Consider the following 27,479-nt stretch of genomic DNA (forward strand, 5'->3'; position numbering starts at 1 on the left):
AATGGTTCTTTCCTAAAACGAATCTCAAATCGCAGGCAGCAAGTATAATTAGCTTAGACCAATAGACTGTGTTCTATCTGAACTCTACATTGGACTATTTGAACCAAAAGGAAGCCTTCCTCGATGACCTTCCTACTCTTAACTCCTTCAGGACATACAATTCAATACGTATAATACAGTGCGGCACACTCACCCATATGCAGTTGTTTGCTAATCTTAAATCGTACCTACCCCAAACTGTCGGAGTCTGTAAATTCTTTGAGGGAGGAACCTGTGTCGTATACATATATATCCCCTCAGCACCCAAGACATTGTTGATGAGCATTGAATGAATATCTGTCAGTTGGTTGGCTAATTCATTGATAGAAAAGGAATCTAAATTAGGATCATATAAATCCCAGAGAAACCTTGGGTCATGTTCCCCCACTGTCTCTAGGGAACTTTGCCCAGATGGACCTGTGTGCAAGAGGGCTCTCCATTCCCTAAATCAGACCCTCTAGCAAATACCAAGGAAAGAAAGAATACTAGCATTTCAAGCCCTTAAAAAAATGGAGCTATATAAATTCATTCCTATTAATCAACTGACAAGTCTTGATTGAGTTCTTACTCCATGCCATGCAGAATGGGAAATAGACATGGTCCCTGCCTTTAAGGAGCTCACCACCTACGTAGGACAATCTTTTTTCACTTCTAATCATTAACATTCTGACATGACAAATTTTAGCTTTTAGATCTGTGCTGGGCCTATTCCATGCATCTGGGCCTATCTGTGCATGTGCTCCCATGAGTTCAATGTGGTTTCATTCCTACACCAACAGGTGACCCTCTATGAGGAGGAAATGGGAAATCATAGTGAGAACATGGGGAAGAAGCTCCATTTTGCAAAGAAGCAACTTGCCTTGGCTGGGGACAAGATCGTCTCCCTGGAAAGGAGCTTAAACCTCTACAGGGACAAATACCAGACTTCCCTGAGCAACATCGAGTTACTGGAGTGCCAAGTGAAGATGTTGGAGGGGGAGCTCAGCGGGATCGTCAGTCAGGTAGGACTTAAACCAGACCACTCACACCAGGAGCTCCAGGAAGTGGACATCAAGCTCCCAGCTGATCCCTTATAACAGTCCCAGCCTCCCCTGCCAGAAACCCAAACCTTCACCCACATGTCAGTTCCTTCCCTTGAATTTTGTTGCCCTCAGTTTTTGAACTTCTCACCTTCACATCTCCTGTAAGATTACTCCTTAGCAATTTTGAGGCCCTTAATCATTGTAAATAGCCACCACATCAAATAAGGCAGGAAGAGGATTAGCAGATGAGCTCTCAGATCTGCCGTGTTCTCATGGGGGTCTGGTGGAGGGCTCATCTACCTCACAGGACTCATGCAAATCATGACTTCAGGATCAAACGGGAGGAGAAAGCCCTGAAATATAGCAAAGCAGAGCCAAAATGCCTGAATTTGGATTTTTTTCCTTTTAATTGCTGTTTTTAATTACGCAAGTAATACAACAATATAGGCTCTCTAGACAGAATTATGGAAGTTAAAGGTAAATGTCCACGTTCAGCCTCCTCCACCTGACTCTCCTCCCCTTAGGCGATCATTTGAATGATGTGCTAGGAATCTTCCCCAGCCTTTTGCTCTACAGTTAGTTATATAAATGGTTAGGGTTTTCTTTTTACATAAATGGGTCACTTTATAAATGTGGTTCTACACCTTGCTTTTTCAGTGTATATCGTGACTATTTATTTTAGTTAGTACCTTGTATTCTATAGTATGACTCTACCATCTACTCTCTTGTTTGTCTATTATAAACAAGCTGAAGTGAACATCCTTATGTCTACAGAGTAGTTTATTGAAGTGGGATTGCTGGATCAAAGGATATGCTTATTTTTAATGTTTAAAGATACTTCTTAATTGAATATCAGAAAGGTTCTACCATTTGACACTTTTACCAACAATAGTTGAGAGAGTTTATTTCCCCACACTCTATATCTTCAATCTTTTTAAGTTGTGCTAAACTGATAGATGAAAACAAGTTTTCTTACTACAATTTTCATTTCCTTTAATTCTAGTAGTTGTGGGCTGGGTTCTCCAGAAAGCAGCTCTGAGACAGATTAGTATGAAGCACATTTTTAGAGGGAGCTCTTGGTATCAACTACTGTGAAAGGAAGGGGAAGGAAGCAGGGTTGGGCAGAGGGGGGAGGATGAGTTGTGATGCAGTCCCGACAAAGGTCTCAGCCAACCCCATGGGGCGCTCTGGGGCTGCATGGACCTTCAGAGCAGTCCCAGATTGGGGGGAAGGGAGCTGCCCTTATATCTCCGTGTTGATCAGTTATTGGATGTGAGCTGTCCCTAGGGAGAGGCATGAGCTTGGGCAAAAGTTTTCTTCAGCCCAGACACTCCCCAAAAAGAGCTGACAGTGGAGGGCTCTCTTCAGGCAGCACTTCCTGAGCTAGGGGAGTAAGTCCTATAGTGCTGAAGAGGGTCCGGGAGGCACATCACAGTGCCCAGACTAACGAAGTATTGAGCGCTGTTCATAAGCGTATTGGCATGTGGATTTCTGTTTAATTAATCACATGTTTAAATCCTTAACCTACTTTTTATTGGGTTGTTAGTCTTTTTTGTATTGACTTATAGGAGCTTCTTAATTTATTACAGGTAATAATGCTTCATTACATATGTTACAAATCTTTTTGCCAAGTTTGTGACTTTTGGTTTCATTTTATTAATGATATTTTTCACAACACAGGAATTTTTAATTTTTATGGAGTTGAATCTCTCGGTCCTTCTTTATAGATTCTAAGGTGTTATGTCTTGCTTAGGAGGGCTTTCTCCACCCCTGATATTATAAAAGTTTATCTTATATTTTCTTTTATAATTTTGTATTTTTATGTTTTTACTTTTAGCCAGTCTGTTTTTAGCCTTAGTCCATCTACGAAATAACTATCTTTAGTTTATATGTAGTTAATGAAATAAGGCTGTAATTTTATGTTTGTCAAGATAGATCTGCAGTTGTCTCAATTCCGCTCATTGAGCATCCCATCTTTTCCTCGTTGATGTGAAGCTCCAACTCAGCAAATGCACTGATTCCTCTGTACACACTGTACGCTCTCTCTGGACTCTGTTCTTTTGATCTACTTGCTGGTTCCTACACAAGGATCAGAGTTTTTTAGTCACTTTAACTGATATTATGTTTTGATAACTCCTTTTAGGGCAGGTCCTCTGCTATTTCTACTTTCAAATATTTCTTGGCCATTTTTTGTACATCTTTTCTTGGTTAAATTAAGATTTATGTTGATTTGCTTTCAAACTACATATTAAATTAGAGGAAATTAGCATTCCTTATGGAACATGACATGCTTCTACTTTTCTTCAAGTCTTCTTATGCGTCCTTCAGTAAGATTTTACACTTTTCTTTATAGATCTCACATATTTCTAACTAAGCTTATTCCTAGATATATCACAGTTTTATTGGTTTTATAAATGAGATCTTTCATACATTGAATTTTATTAATTATTTCTGATATAGAGGAAATCTCTTATCCTCTCACCTTATTGAGCTCTTTTATTAGATTTTCAGCTGGCCATCTTGGATTTGTCTAAATTACTTTCCTTTTCAACTTTTATACAACTTATTTACCATCTTACTGCATTGACCAGAACCTCCAAAACAATGTAGAATCGTAACATCCTTGATTTGCTCCTCACTCTACAGGAAATATTTCTAGTATTTCACCATTAAGTGTAATGTCTGTTCTTGGCTGCTTATTGATATCCTTTTTCAAGTTGAAGATGTAATTGTCTATATGTAGTTGACCAAGAATTTTTTTTTTCTAAAGATTAGCACCTGAGCTAACATCTGTTGCCAATCTTTTTCTTCTTCTTCTTCTTTCTCTCCCCAAAGCCCCCAGTACATAGTTGTGTATTCTAGTTGTAAGCCCTCTGGTTGTGCTATGTGGGATACCACCTCAGCATGGCTTGATGAGCGCTGCCATGTCCGTGCCTGGATCCAAACCAATGAAACCCTGGGCCACCACAACAGAGTGAGCACACTTAACCGTTCAGCCCCAGGGCTGACCCCTGATCAAGAGTTTTTATCAGGAATGAATGTTGAATTTTATGAGATATTTTTGTTAGCATCTATCAAAGTAATCATAGAATTTTTTTCCTTTAATGAAGTGGATTTCATTAATAGATTTTCATTTATAAAACAATCTTTATGTTCCCAGAATAAATCCTACTTGATCATGACATATTATTATTGTTAAAATTATAATACACTGCTATACTAAATTTGCTGCACTAAATTATAATAAACTTCCATACTAAACTTGTTAAAATTTTATTTTTGCATCTATTTTCAGAAATGAGATTGGTTTGATGGCCTCAATTGTTGAGCTCTCATCTCATATTGGTGTCTGGATTATGTTACCCTAATAAAAATGAGCTGAAAAACTTTTCATCTTTTTTTTTAATCTCTACATATAAACATATAAAATTTATATTTAAGATTACAAATAAAACCAACTTTTACTCATTACTCAGCAGTGTTCTCTACTCTTCAACATTCTTGGATTTTTCCTTTTGCTGTAATAATTCCTTTTAAATCTTTCAGAAACAATTGTGGGTGGTAAAATTTCTCAGTATTTCCATGTCTGAACAAGGTTTATTTTGCCATGATTCTTGAGTACTAGTTGGGCTGGGTGTGCAAACTTTCAAATAACCTTTCTTTAAGTCTTTAGAGATATTGCTGCATTGTCTTATACCACGCAGTACTGAAGGGGAATTGTTGCATCTCAGTCTGTTTCTCATTTTTTGCAAGTCGTCTGTTTTATCTCTTTAAACTTTGGAGGTTCTTAGGCTCAGAGTTTTTTAATTTATTTCTTATTAAACCTCTCAACACTTAACTGACTCTTTGAATGTGAGGTCTACATTTTCTTCAATTCAGGGAGTTTTTCTTCTATCACTTTTAAATTAATTTCTATTTTTCATCCTGTAGTAATAAGAAAGTATGGGAACCTGTAGATATCATCTTTCTGTTTCTTAAATTTTGTATTGTTTTCCACTCCTATACCTATTTATACACTAAATTATTTATAAGAACATTATTTGTGGTCACTTTTAGACCTCTGACTGACCCTTCTGCAGCTTGCTCATAGGCAGCTTTAATGATCAGTGATCATGAACTATTTCCAGCTTTACCTGAAAAATTCCAATTAGAGAGACAAGTTTAATGGGGAAAGATCTACATCCAAACTAGAATTCTTTGCTCTTTTATGACTATCTGCCTCAGTTCACCCCAATATTAGTGCCATGGAGCAATGGAATTCATGCATGATTTCAGATGATCTAGGGAAAGACATTTTTAAGAAAACAGTTCTGGGAAAACAGGCATACTCATGTTGATGAGAGCATCAACCAGTACAATTTCTCTGAAGGACAATTATGTAACTTCTATCAAAGTTTTAAATAAGTCCCAGCTGTCCTATTCCTGTGAATTTAATCTACACGTATCCCAGAATAGGGATTCAAAGATTTATGTGCAAAAATATTCATTTCAGCTTCATTTTAGAAAATAACTTGGAAAAAACCTATATTTCCATTAGTAGGAGACTAGATAAACATATTTAAAAGCAATTTAAAAGAACAAGATGGAAGCACATATATTAACATGGATAAATTTCTAAGATATCTTGTTGAGTGAAAAAAATCAATTTTTATCTTTTAAAAAGACAACATAATATCATCTGTGTTCTACAGATTCATTTACACATACGTAAAGGTATAGATAAAGTTCTAGAAGGATACGCACAAACTGTCATGTCTGGAGAATGCAGTAAGTATGGGATGATGGCCAAAGAGAAATGTAGACTTGCTAGTAATGTTACAGTGTTGTAGAAGGATAATATATATAAGTATAACTTGTGCCATTTAAAACTAATTTTAAAAGAAGAGTAAGATAGATCTACAGGTAATAATATGGAAAGTATCCTAAATAAATTGTCAAGCAAAAACACAATGCTTAGAATAGTGTGTAGAAGACTTTCATTTGTGAAGAGAAAAAAATAGGGAGTTTGATAGATATGCAAATATGCATAAAACATCCCTGGAAGGATGATACCCAAAACACTAGTAACCCAGACTGTCATGGAGGAGGAGATCTGAGTCACAGAGGGTCAAGATGGAGGAAGATTGACTTTTCAGTGTATTCTCTTGTGAACCTGTTTGAACTTTTTACCAAGTGTATGCACTTAAGTTTTTTCCTTTTGTTAAGGAAGCTATGATTCATATATATGAACATAAACTTTTAGAACATAGAGCTACAGATTTTTCATGCTCATGGCATTCTGAATTTAACTCAAAAATTAGGAACAAAATCAACCCATTATTTTTAAATACCCCAGGAGCCCGAGAACAAAGGTGATGATTCAAAGACGCGTATATGCACTTCTGTCTGCGAGAGTCAAGAGCATCAGGAGACCCTGAAACGACTATCTGAAGTCTGGCAAAAGGTCTCTGAACAGGATGATCTAATCCAGGAACTTCGAAATAAGCTAGCCTGTAGTAACGCTTTGGTAAGTGCTTTGTTCTAGAACATTCTTCTGAGAGACCAAAATAAAGCCATGAGGAAAGAAAGGAGGGAAAAAAGTCACCTAAAGTAATCTCTTTCACCAAGACTCCTCAAATGTCTTAAATATACTTGCCTCTGCCTTTTGTTCATATTCTCCATCGTATGCATCCGCCCAACCCACACTAAGTTCAAGGTTGTAAAGAGACTTAAAATCTCTCACACAACAACCTAAGTGCCTTTCAGTATGGAAATGGTTAAAGAGATTAAGAGAAATGGTTAAAGAGATATCCAAACTGTGGAATAAAAGGCAGCCAATAAAAAGGATTAAGCAGATCTGCAAGGACGGCATGGAAGGATGTTAGAGATATATCACTGAGAGTAAGTTGCAGAATCCTATGTATAGTTCAATTCCACTTTTGTTTTTTAAGTCTTTGATCATAATATAGAAGTGTATACCAGAAATTGCCACTGGTGCCCCTTCTCAGAGAGAGAAGAGACTAGATGGAGAGGAGATTTTCATTTCTTATTTTCAATGCTTGGGTTTTATTTGGATTATTTTCAAAACAAGCAAGAACAAAAACTTCATGTTTTTTATAATTTTCAACACACATTCTCCCACTCCATAAGAAACATCCTTCTTTGATTCTCGAACTTTGAATCCTGGCCTCTGATAGATTAGGTACAACTTTCCCTCACAGCCTCCAAAGAGCTTTCTTCTACCTCATAAACTGGACCACACAAAGAGGTTCAGAATGGAGTCCAAAATGTGGCCACTGACAAACTCAAGACAAATCCCTGTCTTTGCCTTAGTGAACCTTGACGTAAGATTGAGAACATAATCCCTACTCCCTACCAACCCCACAGGAAGTGCGTGATGAATTATACAACACTACAACAAACTTAGGCTGGAAAAAAGAACACCCTACAAAAACAGTAATAGTAACAAGCACCTCGCATTGATCATTCAGCATAACTGACCTGTGCTTGTTTGCAGGTTCTGGAGCGTGAAGAGGCTTTGATAAAATTACAAGCAGACTTTGTTTCCTACACAGCCACCCACAGGCATCCTCCTAGCTCCTCAGAAGATTGTGAAGACATCAAAAAGGTGGGAGAGCTTTTTCTTATTTGTGCCTGGTGAGGTCAGGCCAAGTTGGCTCTGATTCTGGTTCTTCCTGCTTATTTTTTATTTTTATATTATATTTTAATTTATACTTATGTGATCTTGGTTGACCCTGCCACAAGAATACTGTAGATAATGTATGCCAGGCCCCAGTGAGTGTGTCTGGCAGCATTAGATTTTGAGACTGAATTTTGGAATTGCGTGCCTCTCTTGACCCACTTCTAACAGTACACCTCAACAAGACAAGAGACTCCTGTTGGCTCACTAGATTCGAAAAAACCATCCAGCTTTCTAGTTTCTGGCTGGAGTTGAAAAGTAGCAAATTTAGGGAAGATTATTAATTCAAATTTACTCCCTTTTTTGAAAACTCGATGTTTTCATATTCAAAGCCATCTCAAAAGTTGATTCTAGCAGTAAGCATTTAAACCATATAAATGAATAGCGAGATGTGACGAACCAGTAGTCAAAACAAGCTTAGGTGCCTTCCTAGGCGAGGTCTTATCTTAAGTCAGTCATGCCTGATCTTGAGCTACAAGGCAAAGCCAGGCGCATGAGGCCATGCTGTGGGCAGGTGATGGCAGGCCTGCTGAAGGGGAAATAGCAGCAAAGCGGGGTGGCCGAGAGACTAGACGACACAGATAAGCTCCCCAAGGGGTCCTCTAGTTGGGGAGTGGAGACTTTTCTCTTTCCAGGACTTTCTGATGCCAGAAAGTTTGAATGAATAAGGGATCAATACTGAACTTTGGAGTTCCTCCTTGGACATCTGTCAATGTTTCTTTTAAAGGTCAGTTCCGTGTTATTCACATTCTGACCTACAGCACTCTCTCATAACATTCTCTCTTTTTTTGGTCTAAAAAATGTCTCTATTTCTCCCGTACTCTTTTATTTTTTTATAGTGGTAAAAAACTCATAACGTTAAATTTACCATCTTAACCACAGCTCTGTTAAGTATCTCCACATTGCTATGCAACAGATCTCTAGAACTTTTTCATCTTGCAAAACTGAAACTTTATATCCACTAAACATTAATTCCTCTTTAACACTCCATTTTTTAAAATGATAGACTTCCCCCAAGAAACAGAATACACGTTTTCCTGCCGTTTTATATGTCCTATCCAAAGCCTTCATGTTACCTGGGTATTCTCTTAGGAATGGAAATATCCACATCACAGTTAATGTCAGCAGGCCTCTGCCCACTCAGCTGGCCTGGCGTAGAGTGGGTCCTGGAAGCCCTGCAGTGCCCACCCCTGGGTCATAGGGTGATTGCCCTGTGTTTCTCCAACTGTCCCCTCCACCCCCTCCCCCGTCTTCATGCTGCAGTCCTTCCTCACTGTCAGCTCTGAAATCACGTAACTCTCTCTCCCCAGCAGCCCTTAATGCCCAGACAACTAATTGCTCCTCATCGGCCGCATGTTCCTGCCTTCTCTTAGTGACAGCCTGTTCCCCTTTCCTTTAGGGTAGAAGCCCAAGTTCCTGCCCAGAGACTGCAAGCCCCACGTGATGTGATCACCCACCAACCACCTCACCTCATCTCTTTCTGCTCTCTCCACCACTGGTTCCCTCTGACCACATAGCCTCCTCCGTGTTCTCTCCCCAGGGCCCTCTCACTGCCGAGTCCTGCTGTCTACAAAGCTCAGAACCCTACAACATGGCTCACTGCCTCACCTCCAGCAAGTCCCTGCTTGGAGGCCACCTTCTCAGTGAGGCCAATCCCTGCATCCTATTTAAAAATTGCCACCAGCCCCCGCCACCCCATACACCTCCATTCCCCTTTTGCTATTCTGTTTCTCCCATAGCACCCATCAACTTTAAAGGTTTTCCGTAAGTCACTCTTGCTGTGCTCTTTGTCTGTCTCACCTCACTAGAAGGTCAGCTTCAGGGGGGCCAGGATTTGTGTCTGTGTGGTTTGCTCCACCATAGCCAGCACTAGGACAGTGTCTGGCACACAGTAGGTGCTTCATAAATACCATCGATTGTTTCAGGGAGGAAGGAGTGGCTTCTGTTGTGCACATTCTATGTGAGCCTGAGAAGTCTGCCACACCCTGTTTTTAATTCTCTTAATTTTTTAAATTGAAATATAATAGACATACCATAAAATTCACCATTTAAAGTGTACAATTTAGTGGTTTTTAGGATATTCACAAACTTGAGCAAGCACCACCACTAATCTCAGAACATTTTCATCACTCGAAAAAGAAATCCTGTACCCGTGAGCAGGCAATCCCTCCCCTCCCTCCCCAGCCCCTGGCAACCACAACTCTACTTTCTCTCTCTGGGGCTTTGCCTCTTCTTGACATTCGGCATTTTAGAAAGCCTTCCTCCCCCATGTCCCCAGCCTGTCTTGCTCTTCTGTCTGCCCAGATCCTGAACCACCTGCAGGAGCAGAAAGACAGCCAGTGCCTGCACGTGGAGGAGTACCAGAACCTGCTGAAGGACTTGCGCATGGAGCTAGAAGCCGTGTCGGAACAGAAGAAACACATCTTGAAGGGTAAACCATGGGCTGGCGGGCTGTGGTGGGGGAGCCAGAAGGAAGCCAGGACCATCCTCTGAGCAAGAAGCACTCTGTCTCACCCTGCTGTAGACATGATGAAGCTGGAGCTGGACCTGCACGGGCTGCGGGAGGAGACATCTGCCCACATGGAGATGAAGGACAAGGAGGTCACCATCCTGCAACGGCGGCTGCAGGAGCTACAGATACAGTTCACTGAGACCCAAAAGCTCAGTTTGCACAAAGACAGGGTAAGGCAAGGAGCTCTCTGGTTGGAGCTGCTGACAGGGCAGGTGTGAGGCCTGGGCTGGAGCAGGTTGTGCAGTTCCACACCCACTGTGATCACTCGGGAAACACCAACACCCACACCATGAGACTGCAGGCTCTTCAGACCCAGAGGGGATTCTGCGCACTTCTCTGATATTTCTTATAGCACGCAGTAAGTATATAAAATATCATTATCCAGGGACCGTAATAGAGATATCGGCCCTATAAGAAAGAGGTTCTTTCTCAACCCTTCAAGGACAAGAGTTTGGGACACACTTGTGTTGTTCCCTTATGCTTCTGTTTATGTTGGATTGTGGAAAGAAATGCCATAAAAGAATGTGTGGCCTTATTAAGAATTTCAAGTGAATTTCAGTTTTTAAAATTATGAATATCTTATGAATATGCAAGTCAGACAGTTTGAAAATATTAGTGGAGCTGTGCCCTAGAAGAACTGTAGTTGCCAACACAAAGCAAGCTCCCGGAAAAGCCAAATGGATCTAGGGACAGAAAACTTGTGAAACCAATGCAAACTTTTGTAGTTAGTGCTATTCCAACTCTAAGCTTTTATCTGAGCTAGTAGAAATAATCCAACTGATTGACTGGTTGATCATTTCAAGGTCCAGAGGTGATCCACCGGTCAAAATGGACATGTTTGGAGAGCTGATGACGAGAAGCAAGGAGTCTGGATAAACAGCTTTGAATCATTCATAGATTCATTCAACAAATATTTTTGATCTCCTATGATATGCCAAGCACTATTCTAGGCATTAAGAATATAATAAAACGTGTAACATCCCTACTCTCCTGGAGTTCACATTCTAGTGTAGAGAGACAATAAACAAATAACAGAACTAACATATAATATAATGTCAGGTAATGATAAATTCCTAGAACAGCTTAGTGGCTGTTTTACACAGGGTGGTCAGGAAGGTCTGTTTGATAAGGTGACATTTGGGCAGAGATTTGAATGAAGTGAGGGAGCCACCCAGGCAAAGGTCTTGAGGCAGAATATTCTAGGCAGAGGGACTAGCAAGTGCGAGAGCCCTTGGGTGGGAGTCTGCTCAAGTGTTCCAGAAGACCAGCTCAAGCAGGGAGGGGTGAGGGTGGCAAGATGTGAGGTCAGATCAGATCCTGAGCATCCTGGGAGGTCACTGTAAGGACTTTGGCCTTTTTCTAAGTGAGATGGAGCCAGTGGAGTGTTTTGAGCAGAGGCATAGCAAGATCTGACTTGCCTTTATAGAGGCCCCCCCCTGTGGCTACTGCATAGAGAATAGCCTAAGGAGAGGCAGGGAGCGCAGGTAGGAGGTCATTGCAATATCCAGACGGGAGAAGATGGTGACTGGACGAGGACTCAAGACGATCTCTAACTGACCTCACCACTGCCCAGGCCTTTATAAGCATTAACACTTTGCTCTCCCCCAGCTCCTCCAAGAGAAAGATGAAATGGTGCATGAGCTAGAGAAGGAACTGGCACAGGTTCAGAGCACCCTCATAAAAAAGGAGAAGGAGTTGGAGAAGCAGCAACGAATGACAACAGAACTCGAAATGGCCATCCAGGAGGCGAAGCAGAATAAGAGCAAAGTGGATTCTGGGGCCCTGCGAGCTGAGATCCAGAAGCTGAGGGATTGTCTCGAAGACGCCAAACAGCAGCAGAAGCTGGCTGGTGAGGCCTCCCCCAGGCACCGTTCCCACCACATTTCCAACCCGTGGGGTAGAGCAGCTCCTCCTTTCTCTGAACGGCTCTCCTTCTCCACTGTCTTCCTCCAAACCCTCTTGTGATCTCATCTCAACTGCTGTCTCTCACAGCAGTGATGACAGCCCTTCTGAACTCCTTCACTCACACCCAACCTCACCTTCTTCCTGAAGCCTCCACCACGTAGCAGGTGCTCAGTGTGGGAGAGTGAACTGCGGACTCCCACGCCCACCGATTTCGCAGCAGCTCACATGGACAGCCTTTCCTTTCCTCGCCACGGGGAGGACCAGGCTCTGTACTTGGCTTCCTGGCACCATGTTCCTCTCCATCTTCTCCAAGGCAGTCATCACACAATGCACCTCTTCCTTCCCTGCTTTTTAATGCTCTCTCTCCTTTTTGCCTCCAAACACATTCTCTTCTCAGAGATCACCAGTAACTTCTTGCCTTGGATATGGGGTTTCTTTTAGGGTGATGAAAATGTTCTGGAATTAGATGTTAATGTTGGTTGCACCTTGTGAGTATACCAAAAACCACTGAACTTTATACTTTAAAAGGGTAAATTTTGTTATGTGAATGATATATCAATTAGGAAAAAAAAAGTCCAAAGCATGGTTTCCTTCCTCACCCTGCTCTAACTCTGTCTGTCGATGCTGTTGGCCTTCACGCCTCAACCATTGTTTCTTAGCTTTGGAGACACAGCAGGTCCCTTGTTCTTCCATATATCTCACCACTGTTTCTTCTTTTCCCTCCTGCTCTGACATCAGTCATAACCTAAGACTCTGCTCGCCTCCCTTTCTCCTCTCCCTCTACACTCATTCTTTGGTGAGTGCCTCTCCTCCTGCATTTGTCTACATTTCTCTGCAGACAACTCCAGAACCTAGAGCCCCAGCCCTGACTTCACACCTGCAGTCAGTCTTGTCTTTAGGGACTCGCTCCACCTGGGCAACCAACTTCTCCTCCAACTCAACATTCCCAAAACTGAACCTATTCTCTTCCTTGCTTTAAAAGAAAAAAAAAAAATCCTCCTCCTCTTTTCCAATGTGTGTAATTATTTCTCTAGTGACTCCATCTTTCTTCTAGTATCCCAGACTGAAAACATGGAGAGGAGAGTGATGTTTAAAGTAGAAACAATAGTAGAAACTATAGGATGTGGGAGCCTATTTGGCCTAGAAAAACTCCAGCAAGCAACTTATTTGAGTGTTTTTCCCTTCATACCCAGTGGAGGCAAGGATGTGGGCTAAATGATATTGTAGGAAGTCTTTCTCCATTCTAATCCATTCCAATTTTCCTAAAGCACTCTTTACTTTATGTCAGTCCCTGCTCAAGAGCCCACCAAACCAAGTCTAAACATTTCTCTCAGGCTTTCGGCGTCCTCCAAAGCCCCCTCTAGTCCCTGCACTTACTCACCTCTGTCTCCCAGCACTCCTTCCCACTTTCCTTTCAATCAAACCAGTCTCTTCCCATGTGCCTTCCCCATCCCGTCACCAGGTGCTTATTCTAACCGTCCCTCACCTGCAACTCCTTTCCTCCCACTTCTTCTAAGGCCTAGCTCAACCTCTGTTCCTCTGTAAGTCCATCTCCACTGTTCTTACCCACGCTGATCTCGCTTCCTGAGTTCACATCAGTGCGAGCTTTTTACTGTGTTCTCTACGTCAGGTGAGCCGGCTATGTCTCCCTCACTAGACGCTAAACTCCATGAGGGTCAGGTTCTGTCCCTAATAACATGTTGAGTCACACAAGAGATACTGAGCAATTTCTACCAATTTGTTTAATTGTAGTCAACGAGGGGGCCACGACTGGGAGGTAGTCAAAGACAGATAATTTAACAGAGCTCCTTAAGAGTAAAAATGAAATGGAGAGAAATGAGGATAGATTGGAAATTGAAGTAGGTCCCAAAATGAAAGAACAGACTTTTTAACTGATTTTGTTTGAGAGTCTGTTCTTCACGCTTACTGCCTTCTCTCATGGACATGCCCCCTGCTTGTCTTCTGTCTTCTGTAGCTCAGCAAGCAGCTCAATACAAGGAAGAGGCCATTCTGGCAAAGGATAACCTGGAGGATGCCCAGAGGAAACTGGAGAGCTCCCTTTTGCTGGATAAACAGAAGTCAGAGACCATACAGGAGCTACAGAGAGAACTTCAGAAGCTGCAGAAAGATTCCTCGGTGGCTAAAGAGGAACTCAGGTGCAGCAGGTACCACAGGTTCACCTCCAGAAAGAGACTCTGTCTCTCGTGAGCCAGTCAGGACACTGTGGGCAGCTGTTCAAAAGTGCAATAGCAAGCCAGCTCACAGTCGGCCAATGCAGACTCTGAAGTCCATCCTCCCATTCTTGCCACTTTGCTTTAGGAAACGGATAGAGCAGCTGACATCAGAACTCTCAGAGGCCGTGAGGAATCTTGAAAATTCAGACAAGGAAAAGAGGCAGCTTCAGAAGACAGTGGCTGAGCAGGATACGAAACTGAATGACATGCTAGATCATATAAAAGTCCTTCAACACCAGGTATGAAGGGCAAGTAAGCAGCCAGCTCAAGCATTTACTCTGTTTAGGATTAAGTATATTGGTCTTTATTTGGGAAGATTCCACCACCAATTCTTTGCAGACTGATTTTCCAGAATTTGTGTTAGAATGCTAAGCCAGCCAGTCAGCTCCAGTTCCCACGACCAGTAATAAGCATTTTCAAGGGTTAAGCTTAAAAACAAAGGACAATGTTTTTTTCCCTCTAGGATTCAAAATCTATCCTTGTCAGTCAATTTAAAGTCTTTGATCTCTGAATTTTTCCTTTTGTGCTTTTCTAAGATTTTTTTTAAAACTTTATTCACAGAGATTTTTTTGTGGAAAGATTTGATGAGTAAGTAGATGCATGGGAAATTAATCTATAAATAAAATTAGTTGCTATATCTAATTGAACGAAGAAAAGATGTTGCTGAACATCAGGGAAAACTTTAGTATACATGCTAAATAACCAAGGTGTTGTCCTCATATTTATTTCAGCCATTCCCTGTGTACAGTTGTCTGGGGTGTTTTTTGGGTGTTTTTTCCCCCAAAAAAACTATACAGTCTAAGACTATCTTTCAGGCCAGTCTTTATTTTCTCAGCTCAGGGAGCAAACCTCTACCAAAGACAATCTAGAAGAGGAGCTTAAGGAGGTGAGAAAGTTACTGGAGGAGAAACGGGAGCAGTTGAAAAAGAGCAAAGAACAGGCGAAGCAGCTGGAGGAAGAGTTTGAGGCATTCCGACAGGAAGCAAAAAGGACAGAAAAGATGGTGAGAAGGAAAATCTGGGAAGAGTCCAGATCATGAATCCAGGGCTGGACATGAACCCAGCCAGGCCTGGCAGGTTACAGAGGCCGTGGGTGCTCAGACTTCAGGAGAGAAGGGAGGGAAGAGGGGAACAGCAAGTGGGGCGGAATTCTGTATTCCACAGGGCGCGGGATGGAGCTGTGGTGAGGGAAGGAAGAGTGGGCTTTTGTAGAAGTTTGAAGTAACGCCTCTTTTCTGGGCTTTATTCGTTAATGGGGGAGCAGTCAAAGGAGAAAATGAGGAATTTGGAGGAGGACAATGAGAATATCAAGGCACAGTTAATGCAGTGTTCTACCCAACTGGATTCCTGTCTCAGCAAATACAACACCTCCCAGCAAGTCATCCAAGAGCTGAATAATGAGGTGAGTAGACAGAAACCCCAAAGGGGTGAGAAACTTGAACCATGTGATGAGCTGAAATCAGTACCTAGCTCTTCTCCAGAACAGAAATGCTACTAACTGCCTGGCCCATGCGCATCCTGTGGAGCCTGCAGCTCCACCTCCCTCCTTGAAGTGGAGTAACCCTTCTGCGCCCAGGTGCTCAACCAAAGAGACGTTTCTTCCACGTGTGGAAGGTCTTACTAATATCGGGTGGAGCTCCCAAACTATCAAGTCATCCAATGCTGTATTTTAGACCAGAGCTGAGTGAATCCATTGTTTGGGGCAATTTGCTAGGGAAGACTTCCAAAAATAGTCCCAAAGTACAAAAAAGGGATGCAAGAGGAGACGATTATTTTTCATTGCACAAATAAAGATGGCAGAAAGGAATAAATGGCATCTAATATATGCAAGGCACTATGTTTGAAATCAGTCATCATCTATTGACTGTCTACTTAAATCCATTGTGTGCCATCCATCTGCTTTACTCCCAACAAGACATACATTACTATGATCCTCCGGTTATGGAGGAAAGAAAGGCTGAGGCTCAAAGTGACTACACAGTAAGTGATGGGATGGACCAGTGTTTGAACCTGGATCATCTGGCTCTAACACCTAATCTCTTTCCCCTTCATCATGAATGGTGATGTTTTCCCCAACTGAATACATTCCATCTTTCTGGGCAAGAAACAAATACAGCATCCTGATAGGTGCATTGATAGGTGGTCTCTTGGTTTACAAATAAGAGACCAAGCAGCTCTGATTCCTTCATAATATAAAAAAATTAGTCTTAAAATACTATGACTATTTTAAGCTTAAGAACAGCACTGCCCAATGGAACTTTCTGCGATGATGGAAAAGTTCTGTATTAGAGCTGTCTAATACTATATCCACTAGCCACAGGTGGCTATTGAGTGCTTGGAATATGGCTTAATATGACTATGGAACTGAATTTTTAATTTTAATATTAATTAATTTTGGTTTTATTTAAATGTAAATAAGCTTATGTGGCTAGTATCTACCACATTAGACAGCACAGACACTGATGTTTCTGGAGTTTTGTCCTCCAGAGATATAAATCTCTCCTTTGGTGTGATCCAGACTTGAGGTCTTAGTCACTCAGACTCCCCAGGAACCTCTCTGAATATAAGGGATACGACCTAAATATTTAATATGAGCCTATTTTCATGTTTGTCACAAGAAAGATAGCCATGTAAATGTGAAAGTAAAAGCACTAATTTCAAAATTCTTTCGGTGGAAATCAGGGAGCATAGAGTTTTATGTGTGTGTAAGCATGTTCAACTTTTTTAAAGCATACCCCAAGTGTGGTAGACTTATTGAATCAATCAAAACAGCTATTAGAAAGATGTTTAGTTTTGCATTCTAAAATTCATTTCCCATCAATATTCTCTATCTCAGTTTTAAAATTTTCCATCTGAAGTCATAGCAATATAGCGTGGGATCCTTTCCATCTCTTTGATTCTAGGACATTTTTCTACTGTATTTTATAATTAATTACTGTTAATAATGAGAAAGCTAATTTAGTTTTATATATTTATTCTGTATTTGGACATCTTATTTAACTCACTTATAAGCAGTAATAATTTTTCAGTTGCTTCTCATGGATTTTCTAGGCAGATAGTTACATCATTTGCAAGCAACAACAATTTTCTAAACCTTTGCAACATTTATTCCTATTTCATTTGTCTTGCCTTTTGGCATTGGACAGTACCTACAGTATGGTGTTCAACAGTAGCATCCTTTTCTTGCTTTTAATGTGAATGGAATCCATCTCTTTCAGTATGATGTTCCCTGTAATGTGGTGGATAAAATTAATTAATTGATCCTAATTTTGGCCCACCCTTATACTCCTAGTATGAGTCCTGACTGTGTGTCATGTATTATTCTTTTGATACAACATTTGGAATGTTCTAAGAAGTGAAATAAGGCCAGTCTGACTGGAGTGTAGTAATCAAAGAGGATATTGGTATAGGATGAGAGTAGAAAGATAGGTAGGGGCAGACATTGTGGTGTCTGTTAAGAAATTTGAGATTTTATTCTAAGAGCAATGCAAAGACATTGATGAGATTTCTTCAAAAGTGCAGGGGAGGTGATTTGATCTGATTTAAGCTTTCAAAATATAGCTCTGACTAATGTGTGGAAATGGATTTTGGAGAGGGGTAGGTGTGGAAGTAAGCAAACAAGTTAGGAGGCTATTGCCATCAAAGCTAGAGTGGTGTCAGTGAAGACAGAAGTTAGCAAATTCAGGATGTGTTTTGGCAGCAGAGCTAACCCAGCTAACTGATGGAATGAATTCGAGAGAACGCGAGGAATCAAGGATGACTTAATGGGACTCACCCATAAAACCGTCTAGGCCTAATGCCTTTGGCAAGGGCAGAGTAGAGCCTTATGAGAACTTTTATTAAAACTCCTTGATTCTGTAATTTACATATGTTTATATGCAGGTTTTTAGTATCTTTCTCCAAGCTAAAACACTCACGTTAAAGGAATTTAAAATGGAGCTTCCATTTTAGCTTCTAGCATCATCATGATCTTTTTCATCACCCTTCTTTTTAATATCTCACCTCTTGGTGACATTTCTCAATTGGGCCACCAATTATCAAGAGCTTTTAGTGAATTGTAGTTTCTCCAGTGACTGCCCTTGTTTACCAGGCAGACCCAGTTGACTCCATGCTTTTCAGATGCACCCAGTAAAGGGGCCAGCCCAGTGGTGCAGTGGTTAAGTTTGCACACTACACTTCAGCGGCCCAGGGTTCGCAGGTTTGGATCCCAGGCCTGGACCTAGCACTGCTCATCAGGCCACGTTGTGGCAACATCCCACATAAAGTAGAGGAAGATTCGCACAGATGTTAGCTCAGGGCCAATCTTCCTCACACACACAAAAAAGAAGAAGTACCCAGAAAAGATGTACTTCTATTTCCAAAAGACCAAATTATTCCATCTTTAGGAATAGTTTCACCCCCAGGGCATGATAATATAGGGTCAGAAGTACAATCTAACACTCCTCATCTCACTAATTGCTAGGGTCAAAGGTACTAAAAATTCCATCTGGCAAAAATAAAAAACTTCAAGCACTGAACAGCTACTGAAGAAAAAAGAGTGTGTTTATGTGTGTATGGCCACATGGAGGATGCAAGTGTACTAACTACCAGAGAACAGAAGTCAGGCATGTGAATTCCTAAGATCCCTCCTGCTTCCAGACTTAGAAGTTGATCTCTGTCCTGTACTTAAAGTATATAACAAGATGGCTAATTTCTTAGCATATTCATGATCATAACTCATAGCTATATAGGGACTTGTACCTTACAGAGCCCTTTTACAGACATAATCTCATTTGATCATCACAAATCAAATGTCAGGGGTCCTCTGGGGTCAGCGTGGCAAACGGGTGTCCCCCTCCTCACGTTGCACTCCTGAGCAGGCACACGCCTTTGACAAGAGGCTGGAGGAGATGAGCTGCCAAGTGCTGCAGTGGCAGAAGCAGCACCAGAGTGACCTCAAGATGCTGGCCGCTAAAGAGGAGCAGCTCAGGGCCTTCCAGGAGGAAATGGCTGCCCTGAAAGAGAGCCTCCTTATGACAGAGTTGAAAGTATCCCAGTTTGCAGAAGAGGGTACTGAGGCTCAAAGAGATTAAGTAAATGACAGAACCAAGACCTCAACCCAGGTCCTTTAACTCCAGATCTCAATTCCTTTTAACTATATCATGAATATTCATTACTAAGTTTAAGACACAGACTTCAATGTTTAAACACACTTCTGCCACTTCTTTTTAAACTGCGTGTTCAATGCTTTCCTCCTCCCAAACATTGCCCAGTGAAATATTTCATTCAGTCCAAAAAAAATCATTTAGTATTTACTGAGCACCTGTTAGGTGCCACGCCCTGAGCTGTAGGTAGTGGGGATACGGTGATGAAGAAAACACACAAGTCCTGCCTTCGTGGTGCATCAAGTCTGGCGAATTCATCAGGAACTAAGTGAGGAACAATGCACACAACTGAAATGTCTCAGGTCTCCTATCCTGGACTTGGATTCCACGTCCATATCAAAGGCTCCAGAGTCTGTGAAAGGGAGTTTTTGTGTACTTGACACATCATGACTCAGTGCTGCCAGTACTCTTTGTAGTCAGGGGGACATACTAACTAGAAGGAGAAGTGTGGGGAGAGGAGTGCAGAAGAGCTGGGAAAGGCAGCTCTTCTTCTGACAACAGTGAAGTGGGGATGTGGCCATTAGACTGCTCCACAGGTCAGGGCCGAAAGGAGAGCCCAGAGCGTGTCCATTTCCTGTAGACACAGAGAATGCCTCTGTAGCCATGAACCCTGACGGTGAGGTTCCCCCTCCCTAAAGGTAGCCCAGCAGAAAGAGGCCTTAGCGAGTCTGCAGGCCCAGCTGGACAAGGCTCTGCAGAGAGAGAAGCAGTGTCTCCAGACCATGGTCAGTAAAGAAGTCTACGAGGAATTATCTCGGAAGTCAGCCACCTGCCAAGATGACCTGACACAAGCCCTCGAGAAGGTGAGGCCACACCCTCTCATCTTCAGGGCTTTTTATGGGCAAAGAAATATCTGAGTAGCATGAGGGGCTCAGGAGTCAGTCCCCTGCAGACTGGCTCCCACCAGGGCCCCCTACAAACCGTTGCATGGCTGGGATATCCATCCAGAGAAGGCCTGCTTCCTCTTAGTGAGGCTTTTCAGGGTAGGGGGGAGGCCAAATCTAACAAGTTTTTCTGCCATGGGGGACCCAGGGGCAGGGTTTTCCCAAAACCTGAATTGTTGGGGAAATTTGTGCCCCATCCCTTTGCTGATCTTGCCTGGCTGATCAGTTCATAGGATTGGAAAGAGAGGTAAAGGGGGGGGGGGGGATGACGCAATGCAGAAAACCAACCACTGTCACTCCCCACCCATCTCTGGGGCACCAGGCAAGGCGACCAGGTGTCTGAGCCACCCTGGAGAGATGACGAGGAGGGGATGGAAGGCTTCTCCATTCAGGACTCAGCAGAGAGGGCCAAAGGCCTCTGACGGCCACCCTCACCCTCTTTGTCTTTACCCCAAGCTCAATCGTGCCACCTCAGAGACAAAGAGCCTGCAGCGAAGCTTGACACAAGCCCAAGATAGGAAAGTTCAGCTGGAAGATGAAATCATTGCTTATGAGGAGAGGATGAAAAAGCTCAACGTGGAATTAAAAAAACTGCAGGGCTTCCACCAGGAGAGTGAGCTAGAGGTGAGGAGCAGCCAGGGGCTGGGGCTGCCTTCCTGTTCCGGGTCCCCAAGGTCGCCTCTTTCACCCAGAACCATTTAGCACTGAGCCATTCCCTTTGGCTAACAGATTCTGTCCCTCCCTGGGCTTCAGGCTGAAGCGGCAAAGATCAGAGCAGGGGCGCCCTCTGCTGGTCGCTGGAAATTAAACTACCCTCTAAAGAGTCTCCCCAGAGCCAAGAGAGCACCCTTCCTTGTGCCTTGTCAGGGGTCTTCTGGGGTCAGCGTGGCAAACGGGTGTCCCGCTCCTCACGTTGCACTCCTGAGCAGGTGCACGCCTTTGACAAGAGGCTGGAGGAGATGAGCTGCCAAGTGCTGCAGTGGCAGAAGCAGCACCAGAGTGACCTCAAGATGCTGGCCGCTAAAGAGGAGCAGCTCAGGGCCTTCCAGGAGGAAATGGCTGCCCTGAAAGAGAGCCTCCTTGCAGACGAGAAGGAGGTGGGCGCTCCTCAGCTTCTAGTCACTTTCTCCCAGTCCCTCCGAGCACATCCCACAACAGATGCCAGACAGCCCTTGGTGGGGGTGAGGCTGCCTGGGAGCAAGGAAAAGACACCCTACTCCATTCAGTACAAAGCAGGGGCTGGGTGCTCTGGGCTCACAGAAACTTTCTCAACCCAACCATCTTCCTGTGGCTTTATTGATAGAGATATTGAGCGAACAAAGGCCCTATTCCAGACAAGAGAGAGGGCCATCTCCCCGTCAGATACACCAGCCGTCCCCGACTTAGATAATCCACTGGGCAGTCCCCCTCTAGAGCTCATCTTGACACTTTCACTCACCCTGCGGTAGAATGGGCTAAGAGATCTTTGGGCATGCCTCATGCCCAGACCCCTGGGCAGTGAGGTTCACGGCAGGAAACCTCAGGACATCTTGGGGTGGCCACAGGGCCTTTGCTCAAACTGGGAAAAAGACACTCCTCCTCAAGATGTTTTCTCTTCCATCTGTTAAAAAATTGGCTTAATACATATTACTTTTTTAGAACAAGTCACTTTCACGCCTTTGGCCTGAAAATCATTATTATAAGTGTACAGATCTACTTTGTCTCTCCTATAAATGGTGCCTGCTCAAAGATGTCCCCTTTGCCTGGGTGCAGCCTGCACCGCTGGAGGTAAAGCGCTGCTGTGGCAGTTCCAACTCTGGCCTCAGCTCAGGGTTGGACAGCAGAGTCGACGCTACTTCTCCCAGGAGGAGAGAAGAGCCCGATTTGGGCGTAGGGAGGGGATGGCCTATGTTCCCGCCCCTTATCATCTCTTTTCCTTCTTCTACCAAAGCCCTGTTGCCTGCCCCAGCGGTCTGTGCCCAAAGACACCTGTAGGCTACGCCGAGAGAATGATCAGATTATGTGCAACATGGAGCAATGGGCAAAAGAGCAGAAGTAAGAAAGGAAGAAAAAAGTAAGGCAGGGTCCCATGGCCTGGGCTGAACTGAGGAACCACACATGTGCCAAAGAATAATGTCACACTCACACACAACACACTCTGCCCTCCTGGGAGACAGCTGCAGTCTCAGCCCACACCCTAGGGCTGGGAGTAAGATGGAGGGGGCTCAGCTCTTCATTCAGGTTCGGAAAGCCCTGCTGGCTCAGAAATGGAGCAGCTCCAAGACAGAGAGATGCTTCACTGTGGGTCACAATCCTCTTCCCAGCCTGGAATCCGGCTTCACTGCCTGGATCCGTGAACTCATCTGGGATCAGTGACTTTGCATAGGAGTTGACTGTGGAGCATCCTCCTGATTTCCAGGTGCTAGGAAGGCTCTAACTCTGGGGACTGGGTAATGAGCGGGGGCCTGGGGCCTAGCAAAAGCCTTGCTAAGAACACCAGTGTCCTGTTCAACCAGCCTGTGCTCTTGTTCACGGGGGTCTGGGGAACTCTTTTCTCTCGTGGATTTTATTACAGGATCGCCAATGAGAAACTAGGAAACAAGCTCCGTGAACAGGTCAAATACATCGCCAAGCTGACTGGTGAAAAGGAGTAAGTTATCCCACTTCACTCTAGCTGCGTTTTGGGCGCTAAGGAGAAGGGTCAGCCAGGAACCAGGCTGGCTTTCTTATTGGAAATGTAAGTCCGACCCCAGGAGAAGCCCGGGACTTTGGAAAGAACTTGAGTCCTGAATCTGCAACTGTATGACCCCGGGCACATCACTTTATCTCTTTGGGCCTTAGTTCCCTCACCAACAACACAAATGGGGGTTATTATCTCTATACCCCTTCCCACTGTCACCTTCTATGACTCTCAGAGGCAAAAGTGACAAGAAGGAAATAGGCACTGAAAGCAGACTGTATCACTTAGGGAGAGGTGAGCTGCTGAAACAGAGAGCTCTCCAAATGCAGGAACCTAGAACATAGAAGGAACAGCTCTAAGAGGTGAGCTGTCCAGGTCGGTGGGTTCCTCTGCCCCACATCATCATTTGGGGACCTAGGTTCCTTCTACTTGTTGCTCCACCGTCCCCTGTGACCTTGGTTCACCTTTATGGTCAAGCTGGGTCAGCAGAGAGTGTGGTACGGGAGGAGCATTGGAAGTTCAGGAACAGGACGTCTACAACTGAGATTTCAGAGGTGGCATGCAAACAGATAATGATAAGCTCTAGGGCAGTGCTTCCCACCCCATCATCAGAGAACACTTAGGAAATGACCACATTTGTTTGGCACGCTGGGAGGATTTGAGGTGGGCTTGCTTATGACAAAGTTGACTGACCAATGTCTATTCCAAACCCTGACCCAAGGGCCAAGGGCGTCAGTGCCTCACACACCAGGAACCAGTTTGTGCAGCCCAAGTTGGAAAACTCTGTTCTGAGTTTTGATCTTAGGAGGGTGGCTGAGTTTAAGGAGAGGACAAGATCACTGGAATAAAGAGGTCAAGGAATGGAGAGGCCAGGACTTGGATAGAAAGTACACGATGTTGAAGGCATCAGGGCTACTGAGACGAGTGGACCAGAGAGAGTGGCAGAGAGCCAGGGAATGAGGCCATGGTGAGGACCCCACCTCCAGGCCCAGTGGCATGTGGAGCATGGCAATGACATGAGGGGCTACAAGGGAAGGAGTGCCTTCAGCGCCAGCCAGGTCTACAGAGAGCAAGAGGGCAGAGCATGTGCCCAGAGAAGTTGAGGATGAATTCTTTATTTGATTTCCTCTAGAAGAGACCACGAAATTTTTCACTAGGACAAAACCCATTTTCTGAAAGGGATTAAACAGAGGAGAAATTGTCAGAGTCTGAAGGTAACAGAGAACTTCAGGCCTTTTCTTACATTGTGCCAAGTTCCAGGAAGCTGTGTTCCACAAAGAACTCATTCTTGAGCCTGTTGGAAGGAAAATCATCTTTCAATAATAATAGCTCAACTAATATTTATTGCTTACAGGTGTGAAGCACTGTTCTAAGTGCTTTACATGTCCTAACTTAATTCATCTTCGTAAGACCTCACGAGCTCAGTGCAGTTATAATTCCCACTTACGGGTGAGAAAAGGGAAGAACTGAGAGGCTATGTAACTTGCCCGTGGTCTCTTGAATAGTAAGGGGCAGAGTCAGAATTCCAGCTGGGGAAGTCTGGTTCCAGAGCCCACTGTCACCCACTGCCCTCACCATTGGTTTGGAGAAACACGAGTGTCGATATGAACAGTTGCCATTTATTGAGCCACCAGAGATATGCTAAATTCCCTTTCCCCTCACCTACGTCACAGCCACCATTTCCTCATCTGTAAAATAGGCATGAGTAACTTGCCCAAGCTCTCAGTAGAGCTGGGATCCCCTGTGCTCTCAACCTTTCAGCAAAGGGGGCGAAAGAACTTGGGCTTTGGCATCAGAACTTGGTGAGAGAGTTTCTGAGGCATAGCCAGGAGAAATCAAGGACACGTGAGCAGAGCCTTCTCAACAGCCTTCTGGCTCTTCAAATTAAATTTCTGTCATTTGTTAAACCAGATCTTTACATGAACCCCAGAAGACAGATCAGACTTGATTGTCCCCATCTAACAGATAAGGAAACAGGCCCAGGGCTGACATGACACAGTGGGTCAGGAGTCCCCGTTCTTGGTCCACCCTGACCCCAGGCCTGGGCTTCTTCCAGGGGACACACATAGACCTCCATTTCCACAGAGCATGTGTGAGAGCACCAGCTCTGGCAGGAACTGGGCATCCATGGAGCTGAGGCAGAGCACACACCCACCTGTCCTTCCCTCTGCTTCCCAGCCACCTCCACAATGTAATGGTTCATCTGCAGCAGGAAAACAAGAAGCTGAAGAATGAAATAGAGGAGAAGAAGCTGAAAGCCAGGCACCCAGGGGTGTATACTAAAGCCCTGGGCCCAAGCAAAACAGAGCCTGTACCAAGGGGGAAAGTGTGTGGCACCTTGGGCTGGAAGGGAATGACCCAGGACGGGAGCCAAAGAACGGACATCACCAAGTATATGGGGATACCCCATTGCTCAGGTATGTCTCCTAGGTTTCTTTTGCTGCATACTGTGATGTTGTCTTTCCTAATCCCATGGATAAAAAATTATAATAATAACAGCAGCCTGATATTATTTTTCAAGAGATCACTGGATTGGGAATTCAGATAGGGAAAGAAAACAGATCTTTGTCTTAGTTACTCTGGACCAGAGATCCTTGTTTCTTCATCTGTAAAGGGAGGAGGAGAATGAATTAAGGCTTGTTCTGATCTAAGAATCTTTGATGATACCCAAATGCCTCATATTCAGACTTACCCCTTCCCCTGACCCAGTCCCTTTTGGGAAGTGTGGGGACAAGAGTGGAGCAGGCAGAACAGGCATCTTCCTCCTGTAATGTGTTCTGAAAACCCCCACAGAAGCACCCTGGTCCCCTGCACAGCCTGTGTCTGTGGCTACCTTTTCTGCCACCTGTAGACTCCATGTTACCCTGGAGGGAAGAAGTCACCTGCAACAGAGCTCCCTGGGCATGAGGCCAGTCCTTGAGGTGTCACCTCATTAATTTCTTCTCAAATCAAGACTGTTTTTCCTTCCTGTTCTCTCAGGTTCCTCACTTTCCTAGAATCAGCGCCTTGCCCTGAGCATCATTTCCACACACATTTTTCAGAGGACAGACTTCCCATCCCTCTCTCTTGACCTGGATCAGCTTTTACAGGAATATATCAAGATCTCAGTCTATTTCGCAAGATGCTAACGTTTTATTGAGTTTTGTCCACTTCCTGCAGTGGAGTGCGCCTTGGAACCATACTACCATCGCCAGGCCCAAACTCTAAAATAAAGACATGAGCACAGCGGTCTCGGTGAGCTCTTGGTGTCTTGCAGACATCTCTGTCCTTCTTAAGCCCCCAGCAACATGTTCATCCCTGTTTTCTCTGGATTCTAAAAGATACTGGTCTCTTTCACGTTTACAGGGGAGCTATAATTCCCAAAGCAAGCTTTTGGATTATCTGGATTCGTTTTTAAACCAAGAGATAATTAGCTCCCTTTTTATTCTTTCCATCTCTGTCTGGAATTTAAGAGGAAAAAAAAAATCTAAAAACCTCAAAAAGGAAAGTAATCCTAAGACTGAAAAGAAAGGAAGAGAAGTAAGTGATGCATTTTCCAAAGGAGAAGGGAGAGATAGCCATCTGCTTTCTCCCCGGCCGCCATATTGCATTCCTCCTTGTAACAATTTTTATTCTTCTCCCCAGCCAGCTCAATACAAGTAAAATTCCATTATAACAAACTCCAAGGACAGCTAACCTATTTTATTGTGGTAGAATTTTGTTAAACTGAGTACATGTCTAGAATTCATATTACTAGTCTGTCAGAAATTGAGAGAAATGGCTACTAAGGTAAAGTAAGAAAAAGAAATGAAAGAGCTTGCATTTTGGGGGATGGGGGGATAGAGGGCAGGAAAAGAGAAGGAAGAAACCCACTAGTTGGTAATGATTCTTAAATATTCTTGCCTCCCTCCCTAACCAAACAAAAGCCAAGGAAATTCACTGCTAATAGCAATACGTTACATAGGATGCCCCTTCCAAGACTTGGAGGGCAAATTCCAGAATTGCAGTGTGAGTGGGGGCTACAGGCATCTCTGGTAGTTTTTGTTGTGATGTTTATTGTCTGTTTATATTCTTCTGATTACATTCCCCCATTTGGTTTAGAGGAAGGATGTATTTTTTAAAGAAAAAAAAGACTGAAGAATTTGGTACTAACGAAATGGCTTCCTAGTTCTAGGCTGTGACTCATTTGTTCAAATAAAAGTTCAATGACATTAAAGTCCCCAGCACAGTCTACTAAAGAGGGCTTTTGTCTCTAAAACGTACAAAAAGGTTTCGTAGACGTTGGCCAAATTGACCATATCTGGATACTTTGAATGTTGTATATTTTTTCAGAGTTGTCTTTCACTTCCTGTGAGGTGTTGCACCAGAGCAAAGCAGGCAGTGAGTTATGGGGAGCACAGAGGCAGCAGAGCCAGAAAAACAT

At 43.5% G+C, this 27,479-nt stretch overlaps 1 protein-coding gene across 1 annotated transcript; it reads left to right on the forward strand.

The window, feature by feature from the left end:
* The first annotated feature begins 822 nt into the window (after positions 1–822).
* Positions 823–26,730, forward strand: PMFBP1 (polyamine modulated factor 1 binding protein 1). The gene is made up of 17 exons (XM_044761558.2): positions 823–1,040; positions 6,397–6,567; positions 7,558–7,668; positions 10,045–10,171; positions 10,265–10,422; positions 11,861–12,101; positions 14,133–14,322; positions 14,477–14,630; positions 15,227–15,394; positions 15,655–15,792; positions 20,173–20,337; positions 20,875–21,042; positions 21,348–21,515; positions 22,349–22,452; positions 22,973–23,047; positions 25,256–25,494; positions 26,057–26,730. The coding sequence occupies exons 1-17, from the start codon at positions 840–842 to the stop codon at positions 26,071–26,073; spliced, it is 2,595 nt and encodes an 864-aa protein (XP_044617493.2). The 5' UTR covers positions 823–839; the 3' UTR covers positions 26,074–26,730.
* The last annotated feature ends 749 nt before the right edge of the window (positions 26,731–27,479 follow it).

This window comes from Equus asinus, chromosome 28 (assembly GCF_041296235.1).
Source record: "Equus asinus isolate D_3611 breed Donkey chromosome 28, EquAss-T2T_v2, whole genome shotgun sequence".
Lineage (NCBI taxonomy): Eukaryota > Metazoa > Chordata > Mammalia > Perissodactyla > Equidae > Equus > Equus asinus.